Source organism: Macaca mulatta, chromosome 10 (assembly GCF_049350105.2).
Source record: "Macaca mulatta isolate MMU2019108-1 chromosome 10, T2T-MMU8v2.0, whole genome shotgun sequence".
NCBI lineage: Eukaryota > Metazoa > Chordata > Mammalia > Primates > Cercopithecidae > Macaca > Macaca mulatta.
Window position 1 is genome coordinate 101,560,123 of NC_133415.1, and position 27,477 is coordinate 101,587,599.

Genomic DNA, 27,477 nt, shown 5'->3' on the forward strand with positions numbered 1-27,477 from the left:
GAGGGGGGCTGAAGAGACCTGATCGATGTTTCCAGCAGGTCTCTCTGGTGGCTCAGGGGAGAACCAATCTCCAAAATACTTCATCTCTGTCAAAGCCTCCTACATGCATCCTTGCACCTGGGCATCATAGCAGCTTTGTGAGGCTGGAAGGACAGGAGCCCCGCTGAGGTACAGGGGGGCTCACGATAAATCGCCTGGAATGGGGTCCAGTGATCCCAGGCCTGGGGACCCTGCACAAAGTCACACTCCAGAGAAGACTGGGAGGTTCCAGAAAGCGCTGGATCACATGAACAGATGTGCACATAACCCAAGTGAGAAACAATTCCTGAGCACTTATTATGTGCCAGGCTCTACCAACGTCATTCATTCTCTCAACCGCCCTAGAAGGTGAGTTTTGTGATACCCACTTTACAGATGAGAAAACTGAGGCACAGAAAGGTAAGGTCATTCTCCCAGGATTACAGAGCAAGGAAGTAGCAGAGCTAGGATGCAAAGTCGGGTAGCTGGGCTCTAGAATGCTTGATCTCCCAGGCCCAGGGAGGACGCCAGCAAGGCCCCAGCCCAGAACAACCTCCCACAAAGGCCTAAATGTCCACCTTCCACATGTCACGACTCTGATGGCAAGTGCAGCCTTCACCAGGTACCTAGTTTGATGAGGCTACATAAGGAAGGTCCCAGGTAGCAGAAGAGAGGACATGGAAAAGAGGTTGCTTCATGCACACTGAACTTCCCACCCCCAGCCCCCCAGCCCTCTGCTGTATCTCTGAGCAAGGCAGGGATCCTGCAGAGAGAGGTGAGAATAGCCCCACTGTGTCCTCAAGGTCCAGGGCTCCTCGCTGACAAGCGAGTTAAACCCACTTCCCCACAGCCTCTGGGACTCAGGCAGAGAAGCCAAAAGGACTGAGGAGGGCCGGGGCTTTTGGCAAACTGGATAGTGCATCTTGAGGACCCTTTCTCCCACTTTTGCTAAGTACAGACAATCCTGCCCAAGCTCAGATCATCACGTCACAGCCAGCCCCAAGGCCACCCCCTCCAGGAAGCAGGCCGGAATAACATCCACAGCTGACACGCGGCATTAGCTCGGTGCTGAGTCAGGTCATTCATCCTCATGACAGCCCCCTGCAGCAGGTATTGTCATTACCCCCATTTTATAGAGTTGGAGACTGAGGCCCTGAGAGGTGAAAGGACTTGCCCAAGGTCACTGGGCTGGTGAGCAGTAGAACAGGGATTTGAACGTTGGCTGTTGGCTCCAGAGAAAAAAGCACTTCCTGTCTCCTCTGAACCCGAAGGGGAGACTGTCCCTCCCATTCTTTTCATTTCCCTATTCAAACACCTTTACTGAGCCACTGTGGCCACCTGCCCCTTCTCACCACCTCCACTGCTACCATGCTGGTCCGAGGCACCGTCACCTCACTTCGCAGGGTAACCTCTTAGATGTCTCCTTGCTTCCGGCTCTCCCTCCACACCTGCTCCCCCTCATAGCAGCCAAAGGGTCCCTGCAACCCAAAGTGGACCGCGTCCCTCCTCTGCCCAATGCCCTCCGCTAGCACCCAGCCCACCTGCGCCCCACTGTGCTCGTATTTGTCCAGTTCCAAAGATGGAGGAGCATCTGCTATGTGAACAGGAAGATAATGTCAACCTTTATTGAGCACTTACTGTGCCAGGCGCTGCACCAAGCAGCCTCCTTGTATTATCTCGCTTAATCCTCACAATGTCACGGATTTACACCCCGTTTATGGGTAAAAGGAAACTGAGGCACAGACAAGTTCAGTCAACTTGCTGAGAGGACCACAGTTCATCAGTTGCTCAGCAGCCTGGCCAGAAGCTCTCCTTGCCCTCACTTCCACGTAGAGAGTGGCTGGCCCTTGGCTGAATGACTGCATCCTGGGGTACTCTGCATGCCTGATCGCACATGAGACTTGCCCCCCACTGCCCTCTAAGGGCAGAGTCACACAGCTCCATCATCTTAGGCTCTGGTCACTCAGATGTGATCCCCTGGAGAAGTGAGTTAGTGATGATGATGATCATGATCATGATGGTGATGACAGTTTGAACAGTGACCGAGTGCTGATACACCAAAGTTTCTCCACCTCAGCACCATTGATATTTGAGGTTAAATGATTCTCTGTTGTGGGGGCTGTCCTGTGCATTACAGGATGTTTGGTGGCATCCCTGGCCTCTACCTACTAGAAACCAGTAGCACCGCAGAACTGGTACAACCAAAAATGTGTCTGGACATTGTCCAATGTCCCCTGGGGCCAGAATCGCCCCAGCTGAGAAGTTCTGCTCTAGGCTCTCTATCCTATTGCTTTACCTCTGAGTCTTGCCATCAACCCTAGGAGGTAGGCAGAATATCCCTACTTCGCAATCACAGGAGGAAATAGAGGCTCAGAGGGGCAAAGGAGTTTGGCTCACATCTCGTGCCCGTGAGGCTAGTTCTTCTATCTGTGAGGGGGGTCCCAGGTAGTACAGAAAAAGAGGCTATGGAAAAGCAGTTGCCTTCCTTCTTCCAGCCTACCACCCACAATTCCAAATGCATTAGTAATCCTGCAGGAAGACAGAGGCTACTGCAACAAGCGTCAGCCTCTCTGACCAACAGCCCAATGGGGCACCCAAGGATCAGACACCCTTACTGACCAGTGGGCGCCTGAGCTGCTCAAACCCAGGTCTGTCTGATGCCAAGTCTTGGCCACTAGCTACCTCTGATGGTCACTGTGGCAGAGGGGCCCCGCCAGGCCAGGAGGTCACAGGACTCCAGGACACATGCATTCAGTGAGGGCCCACCCTCTATGTGAAACTGAGGGAAAGGAGAGTCACTAAAAATGCCCACAGTCTGCTGGGCCTGACCCACCTCCCATAGTTCTGGGGATGCAGACTGGGCCCACCTGCCCAACTTGCTACCCCATCTCCCAGACAGACCTACAGAGGAAGCTGGTGAAAGGGGATGGGGCAGGGACCCAGGGAGAAGCCCACTTCTCAAAAGCTAGAGTCCACCAGGAGCAGTGGCATGGTACTCACGAATTTTAAGAAAACGTTCCCAAGTTCATGCTGAGACTGTGGTTCCGGGTGTAAACAATACTCCAAGGCGGCCAAGAAATCCTTATGAACTTCCAGGATGTCTTCGATGTTTGAGAATAGGATCTGTGAGGAAAAGACAGGCCAGAGGACAGCGTGAATCAAGGCTCGGAGGGAGAGCAAAGCCAAGCACTGAAAAAATACAAACCTCGGTGCAGGTGACACTGTAGTCAAAGAAGAACTCTCAACCACCGGAACTGGTTTACCACTAATAGAAATCATCGTAATCACAGAAATATTGCCAACATTTATTTACTATCATCGGGATTAGTGACTAATCCTGTGTTAAGAACTTTACATGCATTCACGGAATCTAATCCCCACTGTAAATCCATGAGATAGAAACTATTATTATCCCCAGTTTACAGATGAAGAAGTAAGGCTCAGATAAAAGAATATTCCCAAGGTCGAAGTCTTGCGAGCAGTTCCACATTCAGTATGCAGGCATTCATCACAGTCAGACACAACTGCTGTGTCCAGCCACAGGATGGATGTTGAAATTACGAGTAGATTTCCATGCACCCATTAAAACAACGTGGTAGAAGAAAACACAATAAGGAAGGAGGTTAGAAATACGCTGCCTAAACTCTCACAGATAATATATGAGATTCCCTGTTTCCCCACATCAATCTGAAAGTGTAAAACACTAGTACAATTTGACCCAGCAATCCTACATTTTAGAATTTAACTTTCTGATCAGTTGTTCCCAACTAGGGGCAATTTTACCCACCACCCCCACCACACACACATGGGATATGTGGCAACTGTCAAGGGACATTTTTGGTTGTCACAAATTGGGAGGAAAAGGGGTGTTTCATAGACAGAGGCCAGGGATACTATTAACCCTTCCTGCAATGTACAGGACAGACCCCGCAATGAGCAATTATTTAAAAATACAATATGATTGTATTTTTTTAATTATTATTTTCTTTTTTAGAGATGGAATCTCGCTCTGTTGCCCAGGATGGAGTGTGAAGTGCAGTGGCGCGAACTCGGCTCACTGTAACCTCCACCTCCAGGGTTCAAGCAATTCTCCTGCCTCAGCCTCCCGAGTAGCTGGGAATACAGATGCATGCCGCCATGCCTTGCTAACTTTTTTTGTATTTTAGTAGAGACAAGGTTTCACCGTGTTTCCCAGGCTGGTTTTGAACTCCTGAGCTCAGGCAATCTGCCCGCCTTGGCCTCCCAAAGTGCTAGGATTACAGGCGTGAGCCACCTCGCCCAGCCCTCATGATCGTTTTATTTATTTATTTATTTTTTTAAGAATAGTTGTAACAGCCAAAAACTGGAAATAACTCAAATATCCATCCCCAGGAGAATGGATCAGTAAATTGTGTTGCATTCATACAATGGAACACCATACAGCATACAGCAAGGAAAAAGAGTGAACCACAGCTACACACAACATCACGGGCAAATCCCACAGGCAGGCAGGGACTCGAAAGAGCTCACTTTAACATAAATTTCAAGAACAGGCAAAATCAATCTGTGATACTAGAAACCAGGGATTACCTTTAGGGAGGGAGGACTGACTGAGGGGGGCCCAGAGTGGGCAGCTGGAGCTGGGAAATGCTCTCTGCCTTCATTTGGGTCACGGTTAACACTGGTGCATGTGTATGGAGACACGCACTGCATTCAGCACTAAGGATTTGCACCCTTTACTGTACGACATTTCGACCTCATTAAAAAAAGAAAGGTAATTTTTTAAAAACTGTACTAAGTCGCAGTTTACAATTATAATGAATAATTTTTAAACTATAATAAGTAGTATAATAAAGAAGTGGAATCAACAGTAGGTGCTCAGTCATATTTGCCGAATGAATGAGTGAACAAATGAATGCAGGCGTAGAGTTTAGATCCCAGGATCCCAGTGCGTGAACACACACCCCCCACCCCCAGGACGAGCCATGCAGAGACCTTGAGCAAGTCCTTGACATCTCTAAGACTCAGTTGTCTTATGCAAATAATTCGGTGTAGAGTTGTCAACATGCAAGGCCACCGTCCAGATTAACCAGGGCGTTTGGGGGGAATGTCTTCTATGACCGAGTCCTTTGTGTGCTGTAAATACTGGGCACCTTGGACACCAGGACCCTTAGAGCCCCGAAGCCTGAAAGGCGCTCAGAGAGTGAGGTCACACAGAAAACCAGGCCTGGAGAGCCAGGCTGGAGCTGAGCCATGCACACAGAAGGCCTATTGATCTCCTCCTCAAACTCCCCAGAGCCACGGCCAAGGCCAAACTGGACCCAATTACTCATCAGCCCTGCCTGGACACTGGATGCCCAGGGCAGGAGCGGGGGCTGGGGCTGCCAGAAGAGGTACTGGAGGTGCCAGGCTCCCGGGGGCACTTGGGAGAGGATTTTCCACTGGCTCCAAGCCCGAGGGCCTGACACAAGGAGCCCAGAAGACGGGGGGCGGGTCACACTGAGCACAGAGGGGAAGTCTTGGACTGGAAAGGGGGGCCCAGGGCTGATTCCTGCTGACGTCCACCAAGCACAGCTTGCTCACAGGACAAGAGGCCTCCAGGGGCTACAGGGAGCAAGCTGGGGCAGGGCAAAGCTGGTGGTCAGCAGTCAGCGGGTGACACGCCTCCGCCGGCATGCACACCCTCTGACTATTGCCGCACGGGAAGAGCAAGGCATAGAGCAACACAGATGCTCTAGAAAAGGGGCCAGTCCGAGCATCCACACCTTGACATTCTCCTCCGTGAGGCCCTTCTCCACTGAGTCAGCCACGTTCTGCCGGATGCGATGCAGGAATGCCTGGAGGAGAGAAGCAGAGAGAGGTGAGTGTCTGCGTCTCCAGCTCTCCCATGGACGGCCCTACAGAAGGCTCTCAAGTTCAAATGCCAACTAGGATCTGGGAGGTACCATGGGTCCAGGGACACAGGCAGGGATGAGGAAAAACATGCTCTGCTTACACCTTAAACACACCGGAACAGCCCTCCCTCCCATACGGAAACCAGGGGTGTACCGTGCACCTATGACGCCAGGCCCCGCGCTGGGCCCTGAAGAAACAGCAGAGAAAATCTCAAAGCCCCTGCCCTCGAGGAACCTTCGGCCCCAACAGATACACACCTGCTTCCTCACCCAGGGGCAGCTCCCAGACTCTAATTCATTTCCCTTTTCAATTTTTTTTACTTTGCTTTACAATTTAACTTCTGAATAATAACACAGTCACATGGTTCAAAAGTCAAAACTATAAAATGGCAAAAACACAGAAAGTCTCTCTCCTTACCCCAGTCCCAAACCATCGAGCACCTCTCCAACCCCTACAGGAACCCCAGCTACTAGTTTCTTGGGTATCTTTCCAAAAAATCTATGCAAAAACACACACACACACATCTATTCCTTTTTTTTTTTTTTTACTTCTCTACACACCAAAAAATAGCAACATACACCGGATGACCTGCACCTGGATTTTCTACTTAATATAGCTCAGAGATCCTTCCAGATCATCTCACAAACAGCCTCCTTGCAGATGCCAGGAATCTACTGTTTGAATGGACCACAGTCCTTCTACCACCCTTTCGGGAGCTTGGAACAGACACATCACGTCTCTCCTCTATGAGACGCAGCAGATGAGTGTGACTACACCAGGGCAGGAGCGACAGGGGCTGCAGGAGCTGAGGGTGCACCATTCACGTGGGGCCACGTGGGGAGGCCGCAGGCCTGGGATCACCAGAGGTTCAGATTTGGGTGGTGGTGTTTTTTTTTTTAATGAAGCCAGAAATTAGAATTTTTTAAAAAAGAGAAGTCTCCCAGTTTTGAAGTGTTGGTGAAAGAGCTCTCTGTTATTGCAAGGAACTAGATTTCAGGGGTTGCGTGTAAAAGTGGGGAGACCAGGGCAGTAGGGTGCAGTGGTGCCAACAAGAGATGACGGTGGCCTGGCACCAGGCGGTGTGGGTGGAAAAGTGGCAGAAAGAAGAGCTGCCAAGGGGTCACACGGATGGGCTGAGAGAGTCACAGCGATCAATGCTGGGGGAAGGAGACACAGCAGAGTCAGCACCTAAGGGAGACCGAGGCCCAGTACCCACAGCCACCTCCACCTGGTTTGCCCCAACTCCAGGATGTGGGATCTGGCTGTAGCCTAACCTGGAAGCAGCCACACGGAGACCCCTGGGAAAAGGAATTCATGGTGTTACACCCGCAGGGCCATGGGGAGCTGTGGGGCCTATCAGTCACCTGCCCTGCCAAGACGGATGACAGCTTGGGGCTCCCCAGGGGGGCTGGTCCAGGTGAGCACATGGTCTGCCTGTCACAGAACCCAGGTGCAGGCTGATTAAGACAGGGGCTGCGAGAGCCTGTCTCACCCACCACGCTTGTCTGGGGAGATCTCTGAGAGATGGCGGGGACAGCCCAAGATAGCGCTGGGGTCAGGGTAAGCGGGGCAGGTAAGCAGAGACGAGGGTGACCCTCCGCACACGGCTGTCAGATCCTTTCCATCACCCGGAGACACAACACGTCCATGCCTGCCCCCAGGAGCCCGGCCACCTGCCCAGACTCAAGCCTCTTGGGAGGGGGCACAATGACAGTCCACAAGGTGAGTCACAGAAAAAGGCAAGACGTAGGAAGGCAGCTTTGTCTCTGTCCACACAGAGTGCAGAGCCATCTCAGCTAGTCTTGGGGCTTTCACCCATCTATGCCTAGAGTTCCATTACTGGAACACTAAGCTTGTGGGAGTTATTTATATCCTACTCTTCAAGGTCATTGCCAAGGTCTGATTTTTTATTAAAAAAAAAATTGCAACCTCTGGCATAAATGGGTTAAATTCCCTTTTTTTGATGACCCCCATGTTTATATCCCCAGCCTGGACTTCTCCCCTGAAACCCCAGACTGTTATCTCCAGCTGCTGATTCAATGTCTCCACCGGGATGTCCAAACTCTGCCTGTCCAACACTTAATTCCTGACCTTCCCCAAACTCATACCAAGCTCTTCCCCACTTGATTAATGGCACCTCTGCCTTTCAAGGGCTCTAGCCAAAACCCACCAGCCAGCTGACCCACAGAACTCTCTTGTCTGACACTCCATTTCCAGTACATCAAATGTTACCAGCTTTACCTGAACACTACAACCACTGGTCCCCATCTCCATAGCCATCCCCCCAGTCCAAGCCATCATCATCTCCTGCCTGGACTAACACAGCCATTTCCCTCCTGGTCCCCTTCACCCTCCCAAAAGTCTGTTCTCTACACACACAGCCAGGGAGATCCCTTTAAATATGTACAAGAGATCAGTTAATCCACGCCTTTAAAAGCTCCATGGCTTCCCACTGCACTTAAAATCCAAATCCTTCCATGGTCCCCATGACCTTGTCCTTGTTAACCTCTCCGATCTCATCTTCTAGTACTTCATCCTCCCACATAATTCAATATAAATAATCTTCAGCCACACTGTCATTCTAGATTCTATCCACCTGCCAAATACACTCCTGCCTCACGACCTTTGCATATGCTGTTCCTATTGGCAAGATGTTCTCCCCCATTCTGCCCTGAGCAGCCTCCTTATCCATCTGGCCTTAGTTCAAACGCCATCTCCACCAAGAGGCCCTCCTCTTCTTAATGCAAACTCCTATCTTCCCATCTTGCGTTAAGAGCTCATTTGACAGATGAGGAAACTGAGGTTAAGCAATCTATACAAGATCCTACGGGAAAGGCCAGGACAAGCAGGGATCATGGCTGGGATGAAACCATAACCCCCAATCCAACAACAGAGGCCAGGTTTGGAAACTGGTGAGTTTGAGTTTCAACCACGGGTCCTTCCTGCTGTGTGACTTCAGGAAAGTGCACTAGCCTCTCTGAGTCTTCATTTACTCTTGCCAGTGGAGGTCACAGGAATACAGCACCTTTTAGAATGTCATGGGATAAAGTGAATGGAAGCTCCCTGAAGGCAGGGACCCTGCCTGTCTTGTTTACGGCTACGTCTTCAGGGCCAAATGTAGTGCTCAGCAAATAGCAGGTGCTTGAAAATCAAAGGAAGGTATGGAATGTGCCTGGCACAGTGCCTGACACATGGCAGAGACCTGGACTCAGGCTCCTTGGAAGTCTGCGGATCCTGTTTTTTAAATGACAATGGGCGGGGGGGACAGGGACAGGGTTCCTAGAGGATGTTTTAACAGGGCCTGGGATACTGACAGGAAGTCATGTCTCCAGCCTCCCCAGACTAGAGGGAGACAAAGACAGCCTCGCCCAGCACAGCCAAGGAGGGCAGGAAGCTGGGAGTGCCACACTCTGCTGGCCTAGATTGGGGCTTCCTGTCCTGGTTTCTTCACACGAGCTCTGCCACCGCTATTGTGCCGCAACAATGGGAGGCTCAGGCCACCCACTGAGGAACTGCAAACAAGCCGGTGTGAAGGCCACAATGGGCAGCTCGTGACCCGGAAAGAATGGGCAGCAGGGGCTCTGGGTCCAGCCCTCCTGCTGCCCAAGGCACGACTGGCTTTTCCAGGCAGCACCGGCGTCCCCTGCACTGGCAGGAATGGTGAAAGGGACCCTCCAGGGTGACTCTTCCTTTGTCCAAGGCTTGACAGCTTTGAAACAGTCAGGTCAAAAGCAGCTCTCATCTCCGAAGACTCCCTTAGACACAATACTGTTCTCAGGATTTCCAGGGCTGCCTGAGAAACTCCTTCAGCCTCAGAAGCTTTGCCCATGCCTGGACCACTTGTCCTCACATCTGCCCAAGTCCTCCTCTTCATTTTATGAATATGATGATGAAGTACGTCAAGGATACAGAAAAGAATACAGAATAGAGAGAAACAACAAACACCCACAAACTCATCACTACCCAGCTGTGGCAAATCTTAACACTACACCAAATTTGCTTGAAACCATTTGCAAAAAGAAATTCAACAAGTCTGGGGGAGGCACAGACTGGAAAGGGGATGAGGAGGCTCTCGGGGGTGCTGGAAACGTTCCGTATCTTGATCTGAGCAGTGGTGACACAGGTCACTGCATATGCAAAGCCCCAGCAGTATGCACTTGAGATTAGTTCAGTTGACCCACAGTACCATGCAAATATCAAACCTCAATGTATTAAATAGAAAAAGCAGAAAAGACTCGTTACAGAGAGACGTGAGCCACTAGGCACCTTCTCTCCCTGCAAGGTACTTGGAGCTGGTGCTCCTCATTCCCAAACATGCCTCTGCCCACTTACCAAGCCCGTGTGCATCTATAAGCAAGGGAGAATACTGCTTTGCATGTTCACAACATTTTTATAAGTAGCCTGCTTTCCACAACTTGATTTTCTCACTCAACATCACGTCTTCCACATTTACCCATGTTGATATGTACACCGGGCAGCATCTGCCATCCAGACCCCACCCTTACCCCACACCATATCCAGCTGCCAGTGCCCGCATCTCTGGGCCTGAAGGCCCCACTCTCATGCACAGGGCAGGCCGGAAGTGCTGAAGAAGTAAGACTGCCTGGGAGCAGCCCTCAGTGATGGTCAGCAGGGCCTGGCATGAAAAGAAAGATGAGGAAACCGAGGCACTCGATGGACACTATCTCCCCGAGTGCCTTGATAGGATTCAGCTCCGGCAGCCCCCATGGTAACCCGCTTGATGACACACCCTTCTTGGCTGCCTTCTCCTCCCTGCCTCACTCCCTGACTCTCCTATTGATGCCTTCTGGGTGACCTCCCATGTACGCTACTTGCCCTTGAAATAGCGTACTTGGGAGGTCATGCCCTCAGGACGTGTTCTTTGGAGAATCCACAATAAGACAGACCTCAAGTTGTTCATTTCATTGCTTACTAGTCAAAATTATAGCATAAGGTAATCACTACCATGCTGCAGACACTTGTTTCAAGCATCCCTACTGTAAACAATGGCGCTCAGGTGTAAGTTCTTTCAGCTGTACACTTACGTCGACTGGGGTAAGCTCCTCTAGGTGATGCACAGGTTTCCTCGAGCCCAGGCGTTCAAGTTCCTCTAAGTCTATACCCAGGTCTTCTGGGGCATAAGAGAAGGACCAGAGGGGCTGTTTACTCGGCTCCCGGCCTGAGTGTCTCCATGGTCCCCAGAGCTCTAGACTTAGCAGGAAGCCACATCATGATTGATTAGTGATGTCTGCCATGGATGTGGCAGGGAGAGGGTTGGAAGGATTATGAGTTTGCCATCTCCAACAAGCTCCCAGTTGATGGAGAAACCAAGAGTATGAGACACTGGTCTGAGGTCAAACAGCAAACTGGTGACAAAACACAGATTAGAACCAGGTCTCCCAATGCCAGGCTAGTCCCACCCCGGTCCCACCTAGCCTGAGCCCAGTGGTTCTCAACTTGGGGGTGATTTTGCCCCCTAGAAGACATGTGCCAATGTCTAGAGACATTTTGGGTTGTCACAACTGAGGACGGGGTGCTCCTGGCATCTAGTATGCAGAGGCCAGGGATGCTGCTCAACACCCTCCAGTGCACAGGGCAGCCCCACAAAGACACAGCTGACCGCAAACAACTGTGCCAAGGTCAAGAAATCCTTGCCTTAGAAGAGGCTCTGACTAAAACCTAGAAAAAATTCAACCTCTTCCACAGCCCAAAGACTGTCTAATGCGGGCTCTTCTCACCCCACTGGCTCAGCCACAGGCACACTGGTCTCCTTTTTATTTCTTGAACATACCAGGACCCCATCATCCAGGCCTTGGCACATGCTGTTCTTTACCTATAGAGCTTTTCCCAAGACATTCAATTGGCAGGGGAGGTCCCTCCTCTCACAGGCCACCTCTGGACCCATATAAGAGAGGATCTCACCCACTACATAGCCACCTGAACCCGTTACCCTTCACAGACGTCACCGCTATTGGCTGTGCTCTTATCAATTAAGTATGGATAGGTTTGATCATTCAGCATCGTCTCCCTCACTAAAGTATCAGCTCCCTCAGGGCAGAAGACAGTTTCCTTGGCCATCTACGCAGTGCCTAGAACAGAGGCTGGCACACAGCCGGTGCTCAAGAGAGACTGGTCTGTGGAGGAAGGATGGGAGAGACAGGGAGAAACTGAGAACAGGCTCCACAAAGTAAACTGATACCGAGCTGAGAGAGGCCACTAGAAGAAGAACACTTTTTTAAACTCACTATCTACATCTTTGGGCCTTATGTGCAGGTGCTGCTCTAGGTGTTTTAATCCTCAAACTCCAGGAGGCAGGCATTGTTATCACGATGTCCATTCCACCGAGGAGCCTGAGGCCCAGCGCAGTAAAGACCTTATCTAAAGCCACACAGCTGGTAAGTGAAGGAGCTGGGCCTTGAACCCAGACAGTCTGGCCTGGTAACGTGTCCCCAGCACACCCAGTCACACACCATCAGTGAGAGACTGTGGACAGTGAACCATATCAGCCTTTAAAACAAGTAGCAGCTGCCCTTAGGGGTGCCCCTGGGGAGCTGCCATCTGCCTGGAACCCATGGCTGCTGTCGCCTGGGGAGGATAAATCTCTCCCTGGAGATAAAAAGGACAGAAAGAGGCCTTGAAGTCACTCCCTGAGACTGATGCCGGCAACCTGATCTGCTTGGGGAGGGGCCCGACTGCCCCCAAGGACACCTCTGCCTTGGCTGGGGTGACCTCACCAGACATATGGTGAAACTTGAGAGGGCCAGGGGATGGGCTGGGAGCAAAGGGAAGTGATGATTTGGGGGGAGGTGGGAGGGAGCTTCAGAACACAGCAAAGACAAAGAAAAGGGGGTGCCCTGAGGACCCCATCCCCAACATGATCTGGGTGGCGGGGAGTCAGAAGCAAAGTGTCATGGAACAGCAAGGGCCTTGGAATCGGAGTGATGATAAAATAATCGCTATAGTAACAGCAGAAGGGGGCTTACACAGCCTGCTGCAAGCCGCCCCACATAGCCCAGAGTCTGGGGAGCTCCCCAATTGCCCAATGACCCCTTCAAATGCCCAAATCCTATGCTCCATCCATCCAAGTTCTGGGCATTTATCCTACAGGGAAAAATAAATCTCATACGCGTCATGAAGCTTTACCTTCAATATCTGATTTACAATTCCATTCACTGGGGGTTTAGTTAAATAAATTACCATCCAGCTCAACAAGGAATGATCATGCTAAAAATAGTTTGCAGAAGTCTATTTAATAAGATGGAAAAGGGCTATTGATGTATCCTTAACTAGGAAAAAAATCAAGTTACAGACAAGTACGTAAAATATAATCTCATCTTTGGTTAAATAAATTCTCTCTCCCTAGGCATAGAAAAATGAAGTATGGAAGGAAATACCCTAAACTATGTAGGAATGTGGCCAAAATTACTAGCTGTCTCCCAATATCGTTCTCTCTTTTTCCTTTAGAAACCAGAACTCCCGATTTAAAAATAAGGACTGTATGTCCCAGCATCCCTTGCAGCTAGGTGTGGCCACGCAACTAAGTTCAGGCCAGTACGGCATACATGGCATATTATGTACGACATCTTGGAAGTATCCTTGTGGGCTGGGGGAGGAATGGGTAGGGATTCTCTTCTGCTATTCCCTCTTCCTACTGACTGGATCACAAATGCGATGCCTGGAAGTGAAGAAGACATCTTGTACCATGAGGTAGAAGCCACATGTTGGGGAAGACAGAGCAGCATTCAGTAGGCACTTATGTTCCTAGTGATGGTGCAGCCAACATATCCGCCCTGGGTCGCCTATAATTACAGAAGAAGGAAACAAACTTTCATCACATTTAAGACACTGTTATTTGGGTTTTATCACAAGCCACTGAACCTAATCCTAACTGACAGAGGGGAATTCTAAAGAATTTCCATGTTCTTTCTTCATTTATTTCCCTTTCCAGATTTCTCCAATGAACATGCTACTTTTTAAGCAAAAGTCATTTTTAACATAAATGCATGTTTTTATTTTTCTGAAGGGGAGGGGTACTAAACACACCAGCCTCTCTCTTGCCCACCCCATCACCCACCCCATCGCCCACCCCAATCATCAGGACCCCCGGCTTCTCCCTTCTCCTCCTTGGGCATGTGTATCCCTGTGCAGGGAAGGCAGTACCCGCCAGTGGGGAACAGAGCAGGGGCCAGGCAAATATGAGACGGAAAGGTTTTCCTTCTGCAGAAGAGCCTCTGAGCTGCTGACCAGCCCTCCTTCTCGGTGTCAACTCTGGAAACCTGGGGACCCCCACAAGCTGGCCTGGAGCTTCCATAGCCTAGGCCAGAACACAAGAATGTCCACCACCCAGAGCCCACACCACTGCCCAGGCTGAGATTAAAACCCTCTCCACTGTGTTCCCACCTAGCATTCCTTCATCAGGTCCGTGCTAGGAGCTGAGAGCCATTGGCTCAGAACCAACTGAGACTTTCCCAAAAGGCCCAAACTTTGGATTTGAAACATCCTCTCCAAGGATTCCACTGCTGACTCATTCAGTCACAGACATACTCTGAGAGGACTGGGAAGAGAGAGCTTTTTTTTTTAAACAAAGTCAGACTTACTACTCCTTTACTCCCATGGCACTTTTACAAAGTCCATATATGTATCTATTATTCGTGTCATTATATAGTCCATAGCACAAACATATTGCTTTGAATTGTATCTTTAACAGGCTAATGTCTTCCTGAAAGCATACAAAGAACCTACAACTGAGACCCCCTGGGAACATACCAAGGCACCACCCACCCCGGGGCCTTTGCACTTGCTGTTCCCTTTGCCTGGAAGACTCTTTCTCCAGATATCTGCAGGGCCCTGACCTCAATTCATTCCTGTATCAGTCTGTTCTCACGCTGCTAATAAAGATATACCAGAGACTGGGTAATTTATAAAGAGGTTTAATTGACTCACAGTTCCACATGGCTGAGGAGGCCTCACGATCATGGCAGAAGGCAAATGAGAAGTAATGTCTTATATGGCAGCAGGCAAGAGAGTTTCTGTAGGGGAACTCCCCTTTATAAAACCATCGGATCTCGTGAGACTTATTCACTATCACGAGAATGGCATGGGAAAGACCCACCCCTATGATTCAATTACCTCCCACCAGGTCCCTCCCATGACACATGGGAATTATGGGAGCTACAATTCAAGATGAGATTTAGGTGGGGACACACCCAAACCATATCAATGCCCCTCTAGAATCAAATGCCAGTTCTTCTGAGGCCCTCCCCCACTGCCCTATTTGAAAGAGACACCCATTCGCCTGCACGCTCTATCTCACCCTCCTCCATCCCCTACAGCACTGCCCTCCACCTGCACTGAGCTGTTTCTTCACTTATGGTTCCTCTGTCCCCTACAATGTCAGTCCCAGGAGGGTGGCAGCTTGTTTGGGCAGCGTCCACCCACTGGACCTAGAACCGTGCTGGACACAGAGCAGATGCTCAGTAACAATGGGTTCAGCAGCTGACTGATGGTCAGCTTGTTTGTCCTGCATAACAACCCCATGAGGCAGATTACTGCATTCCCTTTTTAGGAAAGAGGAAAACAAGGCATGAATCACATGATCAGCTCTGGAGTCAGCCCAGCCTCGCACCTCAGTTGCCTCATCTATAAAATCTGTGTAATGGAGCCTCACCTTGCAAGTTGCTGACACCAGGATTAAATCTGACACTGCTTGTAAATCGCTTGTTGCCTCTGCCCCACGGTGGGAGCGCCCAGCCCCCAGGATCCAGCCAGGATCACAGAAGGTGCCCCATAAGTCCTCAGTAAATGTCCAGTGAAGGGGTGGGCACTTTTAATTCCATGTAGCCCCCGGACCAGCTTAGACCAGGCCCCTTCCCTGGGCACATTCCTTGGACCTACAGAAATGTTGGAGGCCTTTAAAAATATGTGCACTGGCTCCAAATACAAAATGAAAACTGTATTGTCAAAATGAATAAATCTTGATTTAAATGTCTACAAAATTACCAATCAACTCTGCCCGTGGTTATGTGCACAGAGAATGCAGGGAGTATGTGCCGTGGGTGCATCTTAGCAGGTCTACCATGACAGGAGCCTTGGGGTGGTTCCCCAGATGCAGCAGACCCTGAGGCAAGAAGTGGAGTACAAGTAGTTTCTTCGGGAGGTGGGAGGTGGGAGGTGGGAGATGGTTCCTGGAAACACCAGCAGGGAGGTGGAACCAAGAAGGGGAGGCAGCCCACGAAGGGTATGAGACCAACCAAGTTACCACCATGAGGCCCCAGACAGTGTCAAATGCACACCTCAGAGCCACCCTCAGAGAGTAAGGAGGCCGGGGAGTCTGTACACCGGTCCTGTCTGTCACTGGTTTAAGCGCAGTGAGGGTGATCCTGGCACTCCCCATCTTCCCTGAAAGTGACAGAGCAGCTCAGAGCAGACAAAGCCATCAGGCAGAGGAGCACAGGTGCTGGCAGTGGAGCGTCCATCTGGTGTGCCCTGGAGTGGTTGAGGTGTCGCAATGCAGCCTCAAAAAGAAAGAGGGTGTAGGGCCCTCCGAGCATGGGGGGTGAAAGGCAGGGCTTTGCAGCACTGCAGCCATACAGGCCAGGCACTCCAGCAGATGTTCTCCTAATACACACCAGGACGACCTCGCTGCCTGTGAAAACACCAAAATACTTCTGAGCTGATGGGGAAAAATCTCTACACGGACAGGGCTGAAGGTCAGCGGAGGTGGCTGTGGAACCACAGGCAGTCCCCGGTCAGACACGGAGACAGGCTTCACGTCGAGCAGGCACAGGGAGCAAACAGCATTGCGTGTATCTGAGGATACGGCATCATGGGCAGGGTCAATAGCCAGGGCAAAGGCCCAGAGGCACATTCAGTCTCTCCAAGACAATCCTATTGAAAACGTCTATCCCTGTTCTGTTTTCCTCACAGCACCTGTCACCATGGACATTATGTGTGCGCATTATCAGTCTATTATCCATTTAGCCTACCTGAATCCAGGCTGCATCTGCGGGGAACCCGCACACGCTCCCCTGCAGAGGCCAAAGACATGGCCAGCATTCCACCTCCTCCTCCCATGCCCTAACTCTCAGAAGCCTTCCCTGCCCTTAGAAACTCTCCCTTCTCCTTGCTAGAAGGGCACTGTATCTCCTAAGCAAGCAGAATGTAAGAGTAGACGAGACTCAAAGGCTAGAACCAGCCACCTGGTTCAAATCCTGCCCCTGCCACCTACTGCTCTGTGACCTAGACAACTGACTCCATCTCTCTGGGCCTCATCTATAACATGGATAGGGACCATAAAACTGCTGACTTCATGGACTACTGTGAGGCTGATATGAAATACTGCAGGCAGGCCAGGCGCAGTGATAATCCCAGCACTTTGGGAGGCTGAGATGGGTGGATCACCTGAGGTCAGGGGTTCGCGACCGGCCTGACCAACATAGTGAAACCCTGTCTCCACTAAAAATACAAAAATTAGCCAGGCATGGTGGCTCACATCTGTAATCCCACTTACTCAGGAGGCTGAGACAGGAGAATCATTTGAATTTGGGAGGCAGAGGTTGCAGTGAGCTGAAATTACGCCACTGCACTCCAGCCTGGGCGACAGAGTAAGACTCCATCTCAAAAAAAAGAAAAGAAAAGAAAAAAGAAAGAAAGAAAAAAAAGAAATACTACAGGTAAAGCATTTAAGTGGGCTCCAATCCCAACTCTGCTGCTTACAAGCTGTAAGACCTGAAGTAAATTATTTATTCTCTCTGCCTCCATTTCCTCCTCTATAGCAGGGGACAAAATGAGTACACAGGATTACAATGAGAATTACAGAAGCTAACACACATAACCAGCACCTGAATGGTCCCTGGTGCATGGTAGGTGCTCAAAAACATTCGCTACTATTGGCCAGGCACGGTGGCTCACACCTATAATCCTAACACTGTGGTAGGCTGACTGCTTGACCCCAGGAGTTCAAACAATCAACCAACATGGCAAAACCCCTTCTCTACCAAAAATAAAAAATAAATAGCCAGGTGTGGTGGCACGCACCTGTAGTGCAAGCTACTTGGGAGGCTGAGGTGAGAGGATCACTTCAGCCCAAGAGGCAGATGTTGCAGTGAGCCGAGATCGCGCCACTGTACTTCAGCCTGAATGACAAAGTGAGACCCTGCCTCCAAAAAAAAAAAAAAAAAAGGCATTGGCTATTATGATCTCCCCATCTTGAGTTTCTAGAGTGTCTGCAGGGAGTCCAAGCCCTGGTGTAGGCAGACAGAACCCACGGTGCTTCCTAAGGAAACCTGGATTTGAATCAACCACAACTGTAGGGCTTGTACATGCACCAAGCACACTCACATTTATCCCACACTATTTTTACTTATTGTTGTTAGTTTTTTCCATCCTGCAAACAGCTCTATTATTATAGACGGACTGCTTCCGAGTCTCCTGAGGTGAGATGAGAAGGGGAAGGCTTTATAAACTGCAAAGCCCCCCACATCCTCATTACCACCAGCGCGCCCCTCCGCCCTGCCCCATCCTCTTTGCTGACTGCCAACCACATGACCTCAGCAAGTCACCGCACTTCTGAGTCAATTTCCTGGACCAAACAAAAAAGGGGGGAGGAGGAGTTGTTGAGGTTTAAGTGAAATGATGCAGGTGAACACTTCATAACTACAAAGGCTTCCTGGAAAAAGTGACAGAGGGTTAGCCAGGAGAGGGAGGCTGGACTAGGAAAGGGGGCAGGAAGTTGCTTATGATGATTTCTAGGTGGACAAGCCCTCTCCAAGTACCAACCATCCCAGCAAGTGTTAACCAGGGCCTGCCATGCACCAGGCACCCAGCTGGGTGCTAGAGACACAGATATAAGCCATGACCGTGCCATGGAAGGGCTTATGCATTCTTACATTCACCTATTTAGTCAGCAAATACTTACTGCACACCTATTAGGTGCCAGGCACTGTGCTAACAGCCAATGACACATCAGTGAATGAACAAATCAGGCTAACTCCACATCTTCACAAAGCAGTGGCAGAGATAGACTATACACTGATTTTAAAATAAAATGGCAGGTAGGAATGATTGCTACAGAGAAACATAAAGCAGGGTAAGAAAACAGAGAAGGATAGGGTGGGAAAGCTATTTCAAGAAGATGTTCAGAGAAAGTCATTCTGAGAAGATGGCATTTGAGCAGACACAAGCAGCAAACAGCATTGCGTGTATCTGAGGACACAGCATCATGGGCAGGGTCAACAGCTGGGGCAAAGGCCCCGAGGCACATTCAGTCTTTCCAAGACAATCTTACCGAAAACGTCTAACCTTGTTCTGCTTTCCTCACAGCACGTGTCACCATGGACATTACGTGTGTTCATTATCAGTCTATTATCCATCTAGCCCACCTGAATCTCACCTCCAGGAAGGCAAGGATGTTTGTGTGTCTAGGTCACTGTGGTGACCCAGAGCCCAGGATCAGACCCAGCACACAGCAAACCCTCGAAAATGATGTGTTTAATTAATTAGTCAATCAATCATCTAGAGTAGACTACTCCCACCCCCACCCAGCTTCTAGGCCCTGGTAAAAGGTGCCCAGTTCTCACTCCACTCCGCCCCATTCCCCACCACATTGGGGGAGGAAGTTGATGCAAAAAACAAGTTGCAATAACCTGTCACGAAGAGGTCTGATGCAACAGCGGGGGAAGGCAGTGGGGGACACTGAGAGGAACCCAACGCTTTTCTTCCTGCAGCCCCCATCGAGGGGCTGGGGTCTGGCCTACAATCTTCCCTGAGTTCACCAACAACCCATCCTTCCTTCAACAGAGATTTATGCAGAGCCTCTTCTACATGATAGGGCTACCTCATGGGTCACAAACTGGTAACTCACAGGCATCGTTCATTTGGCCTGCAGGAGTTTGAGAAACTTGGGCCTAAGTTTGAATATCAGATTTCCCATTAAAATCCAAATGCCCTGCTTCTTTTGAAAAAACTGACACATGGGTCTCAAATGCCCACAGGGCTGCAGGTGCTATAGAGCAGAGACACAGCCATCACCTTCACCCAGGACAAGTGCTCCTCAATTTCCCACCACCCAACCCACTGCTGCATACTGTGAGCACCCGAGTATGAGACCTCTGTCCTAGACACAGGCAAGGCAAACCTGAAACCTGCTGCTTCACCTTTACCCTCACCCAGGGCAGACATCACTAATGGAGTGCAGATCTTTTTCCTGCTGAGCCTTCTCCACACCGTTCAGAATTTATCTCCCTTCACTGTTGTCAGAAACGGTCTAAAATCCTTCCCATTCAAATCCCAGCTTCTCCCTACTCCTTTGGGCTCCTCAGTTGTTGATTTTTTTCCTGAAGAATGGGCTCATCAGAGTGGGATTCCAGCAGAGATTCTCAATCTTGGTACTTTGACAGTTAAGCGGATAGTTCTTTGCTGTGAGGGATGTCCTGCGTATTATAAGACACTCAGCAGCTTCCCTGCCTTCTACCCTCTAGATACAAATAACAACCCTCCTCTCCTCAGTTGTGACAATCAAAAATGTCTGCAGACATTGCCCATGTACCCCTGGAGGCAAAATCATCCTTGGTTAAGAACCACTGCATTATGGCAAAGCTAAGAAAATGGACTCTAGACAGAGCCAAGTATCTGGGTTCAAATCCTGGTTTGGACATTTGCTGGCCGTGTGGCCCCTAAGCAGCCTCTCTGTGCCTCAGCTTCCTTCTCGATGAAACAGGGATATAAAAATGGTACCTGACTGCTAATAGTATGAAGTTTCTTTCTATTTTTCTTTTTCTTTTTTTCTTGAGACCAAGTCTCACTCTGTCACCCAGGCTGGAGTGCAGTGGCACAATCTCAGCTCACTGCAACCTCTGCCTCCTGGGTTCAAGTGATTCTTCTGCCTCAACCTCCCAAGTAGCTGGGATTACAGGCACTTGCCTCCACACCTGGCTAATTTTTGTATTTTTAGTAGAGAAAGGGTTTCACTATGTTCGCCAGGTTGGTCTCGAACTCCTGACTCAGGTGATGCACCTGCCTTGGCTTCCCAAAGTGCTGGGATTACAGGCGTAAGCCATCGTGGCCAGTCGATATAAAGTTTCTTTCTGAGGTGATGAAATGATCCTAAAATTAGATGGTGGCACAACTCTATGAATATACCTAAAACCATTCAACTGCACACTTCAAATGGGTAAACTATATAGTGATACCTGAATTATATGTCACACTATTACACCAAAAGAAGAAAAAAAAATAGATACCTGCATCACAGAGGCATGGTGAGAATCTGATGGGTTAGGATAAAGGACACTAGGAAGCACTGTACGAACCGTAGCCCTTATCCTCAGCACCAGCCCTCGCCCATCTGGGGCCTACAAGGGCGTGTGGCTGGAAGGAAAAGCCTCAAGTGACGGAGACAGTGGTGGCTGGGAACAGGCCCTGCTTTGGGTGGCATTTCCCGCAGGAATGTCCTGGACAAAGAGAACCAAGCCACTCGGGGCCCCAGGATGCAGGGCGGGGTGGCTGGACGTCCTGGGGTCCTTGTGTCTGTCTGCAGCAGGACAATGAGTGGAATGCGGTCTCCTCTCTGTGGGGCTGACACTTGACATCTGAAGACAATGACTTTCGAGAGGTTTTGTTTTTTCCTCAGTCCAACTATTTTGTTTCCATCTTCCCAAACAATTGTTCCTGGGGCTGGAGGGTGAGCAGTCCCCCCCTTAGCTGGTGAAGGATTGTATTTGCAGAGTCAGGAAACAATGCACAAAAGTGAGAGAATGTAAAAATAGTGGCATTCAGGGCCTGGGCCTGGGGGAGGGAGGTGCAGCCATGGAGGTTTCCTCCCATTGATTTTTCCCAGCGCCTGCTCGGGCCCCAGGGAGGGAATTCTGGCAACAGAAGGGCCAGTCTTAGGAGCACAGACACTTGCTGCTTGGCTGCAGCTTAGGGACTTCAGTTTAGGGCGGGTCAACTATGTACCCAATGCTTCCCACAATTGCCTCATCCTCGACAATCCCATCTCCATTTTACAAAAAAGGAGACGGAGGTTCTCTGTGGCTGACGCAGCAGCCTCAGAGCATGCAGCTAAGCAGACAAAGTTGGCCTCTGACCTCGGGGCCATCAGAGTCCAGGCTCTGACTTTCTGCCACATCCACTCTGACCCTCTCTTGCCATCTCAGCTTCGCTGACCACCCACTCACTTCCCACTAGTGATGGGGCCACATCATTGAAGTTGTGACCCCCAAGCTCCACAAGGGAAGAAACCTCTGTCCCTGGGGCCCAATACAGTGCCAGGCCTTCTGGTCCAACGTGAAAGGACGGAAAACTTGCACAACAGAAGGGACCCAGAGCTTGCAGACATCAAAGGACTCTCAGAGAGGCCCCAACAGCCCTTGACCACTGTGGTGAGCTGAACAATAATCCCTCAAAGATGTCTACGTCCTAATCCACGAACCTGTGAATACATCACCTTCCATGGCAAAAGGGACTCCACAGACGTGATTAAGGTAGGGATCTTGGAATCGGGGGGGGATTATCCTGGGCTACTGAGGTGGGCCCAACATAATCACAAGGATCCTTAAAAGGAAAAGAGGGGCTGGGTGCAGTGGCTCAAGCCTGTAATCCCAGCACTTTGGGAGGCCAAGGTGGGTGGATCACTTGAGGTCAGGATTTTGAGACCAGCCTGGCCAACAAAGCAAAACCCCATCTCTAGTAAAAATAAAAAAATTAGCCAGACATGGTGGTGCACACCTGTGGTCCCAGCTCTTGGAAGGCTGAGGCATGAAAATTGCTTGAACACAGGAAGCAGAGGTTGCACTGAGCCGAGACAGCGCCACTGCACTCCAACTTGGGAGACAGAGTAAGACTCTGTCTCAAAAAAAAAAAAAAATAGAAAAAGTGGGAGGTAGGAGAGTGAGTGTCAGGGGTCACAAGAAGACTGGAAGATGCTATGCTGCTGGCTGGGAGATGGACGAGGCCACAAGTCAAGGAATGCAGGGGACTCTGGAAGCCAGAAAAGGCAAGGAAACGTATTCTCCCCAGATCCCCCAGAAGGAGCACAGCCCTGCTGGTACCTTGATTTCAACCCCGTAAGACCCAGTTCGGACTCCTGACCTCCAGAAGTGTAAGATAATAAATCTGTGCTGTTTAAAGCCACCAAATATGTGGCGATTTATTACAGAAGTCACAAGAAACTAATAGGACTGCTAGCCTGAAATATGTACACAAAGAAAAAAGCAAACCTGTCGCATCTCCATTAATCATGGCCAAGCACAATCCTAATACTCTGTTATTATGATTACTACAAAACAGATATTATCATACAGTCTAGCTATACATTTCATACATTGGCATATGTTTAGTAAGCTGCAAAATGCTTTCTTTCCCCACCCACAAATCTCTACAAACAAATATTCATTAAGGACAAATGGTCTAATAACAGTAATTACTATAATAATTACAGCAACATCAAGTATCTTTCACTATTCAGATCTATTCAGTTCCTGAGTTTAGAAAGCAAGAAGCCATTTAGAAAGATCAGATAAGGGAAACCTTGGGATACTAAGTTGTCAGAACTAGATAATGCCTGCATTTCCAATGGAGCGTGGGCACGACAACCAGCCATAACACATATTAAGTGCTTACTGCATGCCAATACCACGCGTATAGGAGGAAGCAACTCCTATATCCCCATTTCACAGACAAGGAACAGAGTTATTTGCTCAAAGTCATGCAGAGAAGGAGGATGGAGCCAGATCTAAGTGCAGGCCCCAGGGGCTTCAGAGCCAAGTCTCTTTCCCACGGGACTATACTGCTTCTTCAGTTCAAAAATTGGGAGAACTGAATTAGGGGAAGGAGAACAGCGTAGCCTCGTGGGAAGACCAGGAGTTGGGAGGGCTAGATCAGGGTTCCCAATCCCTGGGCAGTGGGCTGTTAGGAATCGGGCCGCACAGCAGGAGGTGAGCAGCTGTCAAGAAGCAAAGCTTCATCTGTATTTACAGCCACTCCCCATTGCCCGCATGACCACCTGAGCTCCGCCTCCTGTCACATCAGCAGCAGCATCAGATTCTCATAGAAGCACAAACCCTACTGCAAACTGCCCAGGCCAGGGATCTAGGTTGCGCCCTCCTTATGAGAATCTAATGCCTGATGATCTGTCACTGTCTCCCATCAACCCCAGATGGGACTATCTAGTTGCAGGAAAACAAGCTCAGGGTTCCCACTGGTTCTACATCATAGTGAGTTGAACAATTATTTCATTATATGTTACAATGTAATAATAATAGAAACAAAGTACACAATAAATGTAATGAGCTTGAATCATCCTGAAATCATCCCTTCCCCACCCCTAGGTCCGTGGGAAAAAAATGTCTCCCTTGAAACCAGTCCCTGGTGCCAAAACGGCTGGGGACCCCTGGCCTAGATCACTTAGGCATCCCTGGGTGGAGTGACACCAAGGGATCGTCACAAAATGCAAATGTGGTCACCCACTGCCCTGCCCAGCCCATCAGCCGCTCCCCACTTCTCTGAAAACCCCCTCCAGAAGGGCTCTGCAAGACCTGACCTCAGCCCCTACCAAGTTGTGCTGCAGCCAGCCCAGCCTCCAGGCTCCTCAGCTGTTCCTCAAACACACCCAGCTTGCTCCTGCCCCTAGGCCTCAGCACAGGTACTCTCTCCACCTGCAACACTCATCTCCCTCCTGCCAGGTGCTTCAAGTCTCACATTCCCTGCCCTCCCCAGTGAGGTCCAAGGTCAGTCAGGGCCCAGGAAACCCATGCATAGGCTCCCATACTTAGTGCCACCATGGCTATAACTTAACCTTGATTTATGTGATGATTCAATTAACAGGAGGCTTGCCCACCAGCCTGAGACCTCTCAGAGGCCCCACTTAGTCCCAGTTTCCATCTTCTTTCATATATGCTCATTTCTGGAGAGTGACTGGATGGATGGTTAGACGGAGGGAGACCCCTTTCTCTGGGGCAAGTTCCTCATCTGTAAAATAGACACTGTGTAATAACACTGCCAGCTTCATGGATTACCATAAGGAGTACAAGAAATGCTGCACACTAGCTGGATGATTTCGGATGACTGAGTCCTCCTCTCTGGGCCTCAGTTTCCCCAGCTGCACAGTGCCCACCACTCAGGACCTGCTGACCTGGTTGCCAAATGTAGCCCTGCCACAGACTCTGTGGGACCCGGAGGAAGCTGTTCCCACACTCTGTTCCCTCTTCCGTGAAACAGGGAACCGTGGTCAGATGAGAGGATCTCAAAGGGCCCCCCAGCTCTGGGGCTAGGGGGTCAGGCCCACACATTCTAACCACCTCGACGCCCTGCCTTCCAGCCAGACCAGTGACAGTCAGCCACACCACAGATGGGCCACCAGGGATTCTGCAAGGGAGTCTTTCAATGGCTCCTTCCCTGGGGGACCTGACTATGGGACAGAGCTCCCGAGGAGGGAGGGGAGATGATGGGACCAGAGAGGCAAGGAGAAGCCCCCTCAAATGAGGGCCCCAAAGAGGGGATGGCTGAGAGCTGGAAGGTGGAGGTTCTGGTGTCACACAGAGCTGGTTCATGTCCCCACCTGTCAGCGAGGGAGAGTACGCGGGCCTCTGAACCTCAGTTTCCACCTAACTCAGAGGAGGAAACAGATAACGAACCCCAACTTCAGAGTCGCACCAGACTGAAATGCCAACACTTACGTTACCATCACTGATGGGGTTCTTATGTGTCAGTGCGTCGAGATAAAAGAACCCCTCCAACATACAGACCACACTGTACTTTCCCGACATTTCCCCAGAGTCATGTGTCTCACTCCACTGCAGCCCCACTGCCTAATCTGCCCTTCCTAGGTCACCCCAGGCTCTTTCCTACCTCAGGCACTTTGCACGTGCTGTCCCCCTGTCCCTCATTGTCACCGCACAGGATGCTCAAATATCACTTCCATGGAGAGCCTCCCCTGACCATCCTGGCTGAAGCGGCCTCCACCAAGCTGCAAGTCACCCCCAAGTCACCCTCTACCCTCAACAATCTGTTTTGATTCCCTGTAACGCAGGTAACACAAAGAGTTCTTTTGTGCATTTCACTAATTTAGAGTCCTCCTCTCCGTGCACTGCCAGCTCCATGAGGGCGGGGATCTCTGGCTGCTTGGTTCCTGCTGAATCCACAGCACGGGTTGAGGTAGACACAAGATGCTGAATGAATACTGGTTAAGAGGGGAAAGGAGGGAGAGTTCCATAAGCCTCCAAGCTTCCATTTCTACATCCGTAACACAGGATGTAACACAGAGCCTCTGTCTCTCAGGGTTCTTTTGAGGATTCAAGGAAACATTACTCAAAACATAAAGTGCTTAGCACAGAGAATGGCACACAATAAAAACTCAAATTTTAAAAATCACCAATGTCCATCAACAGGAGAATGGATGAACAAATGGTGGCGTCTTCACACAATAGAACATGATTCCACAATCAAAAGAAAATTGCTCACACACACAGCAAACTGGACGCACGTCGAAAACATGGCCCAAGGGAAAGAAGCCAGACACAAAAGGGTGCAGCAACCTGTGGGATTCCACATCTACAAAGTCCCAAGACTGGCAAGACCCTTCTTTGATGACAGAGGTCAGAAAAGTCCTCACTCGGCCAGGCGTGGTGGCTCACACCTGTAGTACCAGCACTTTGAGAGGCCGAGGTGGGCGATCACTTGAGCTCAGGAGTTCGAGACCAACCTGGCCAACATGATGAAACCCTGTCTTTGCTAAAAATACAAAAATTAGCCAGGCGTGGTCGCTACTCAGGAGGCTGAGGCAGGAGAATTGCTTGAACCCAGGAGACAGAGGTTGCAGTGAGCTGAGATCGTGCCACTGCACTCCAACCTGGGTGACAAAGTGAGACTCAGTCTCAAAAAAAAAAAAGAAAAGTAGTCACTCAAGGCCGGATAATGACTGGCAAGGGGCTCAAGGGGACTCTGGAAGCAAAGAATGTTCTAGAAAGGCCAGGCGCGCTGGCTCACATCTGTAATCCCAGCACTTTGGGAAGCCGAGGCAGGCGGTTCATGAGGTCAGAAGATCGAGACCATCCTGGCTAACACGGTGAAACCCCGTCTCTACTAAAAATACAAAAAATTAGCCAGGTGTGGTGGCGGGCGCCTGTAGTCCCAGCTACTCGGGAGGCTGAGGCAGGAGAATGGCATGAACCCGGGAGGCAGAGCTTGCAGTGAGCCGAGATACTGCCACCGCACTCCAGCCTGGGCGACAGAGCGAGACTCCATCTCAAAAAAAAAAAAAAAAGAATGTTCTAGATCTTCACCTGGTGGTGATGCATAGATAATCACTAATGGAGCTGTGCACTTAAGCTTGTACACTTCACTGTTTGTAACTCTATTGCAACAGAAACTATTCCCATTTCTCTTCGGCAAAGGGTTTAAAAGGAGATTGTCACCGTCCACCCTGGTTTGTCTACTGTCCACGCATGGGTTGTTCCGGCTCAAGCCCTGAGGGTCAATACATTGTTCTGGCTTCGGGCAGAGCCAGACCCCATCCCCATTCCTTCTACAACCGTACATCCACAAAGCCCTGGCTTCTGTGAGGTCCGCTGCCAAAGAGACGAGCCACCC

General features: G+C 50.1%; 1 protein-coding gene and 1 long non-coding RNA gene across 4 annotated transcripts in view; one reads left to right on the plus strand and one right to left on the minus strand.

Annotated features, from left to right (window-relative positions):
- PREX1 (phosphatidylinositol-3,4,5-trisphosphate dependent Rac exchange factor 1) overlaps positions 1-27,477 on the minus strand; it is a 203,652-nt gene that overhangs the window by 115,996 nt on the left and 60,179 nt on the right. Inside the window, exons 1-3 of one of the 3 annotated variants that reach the window (XM_077951972.1) lie at positions 14,836-14,906; positions 5,763-5,834; positions 3,019-3,141 (exon numbers count right to left, since the gene is read on the minus strand). In XM_077951972.1, the coding sequence (XP_077808098.1) occupies positions 3,019-3,141; positions 5,763-5,834; positions 14,836-14,868 (228 nt within the window). In that variant the 5' untranslated portion in view covers positions 14,869-14,906. Of the gene's footprint in view, positions 1-3,018; positions 3,142-5,762; positions 5,835-13,593; positions 13,648-14,835; positions 14,907-27,477 lie in introns of those variants that run through there. The other 2 variants (XM_077951973.1, XM_028828497.2) reach the window with 2 other exon arrangements.
- Positions 5,538-15,887, plus strand: LOC114670499 (uncharacterized). The gene is made up of 3 exons (XR_003720160.2): positions 5,538-5,857; positions 12,166-12,287; positions 14,600-15,887. It is a non-coding gene; the product is annotated as an uncharacterized LOC114670499 (long non-coding RNA).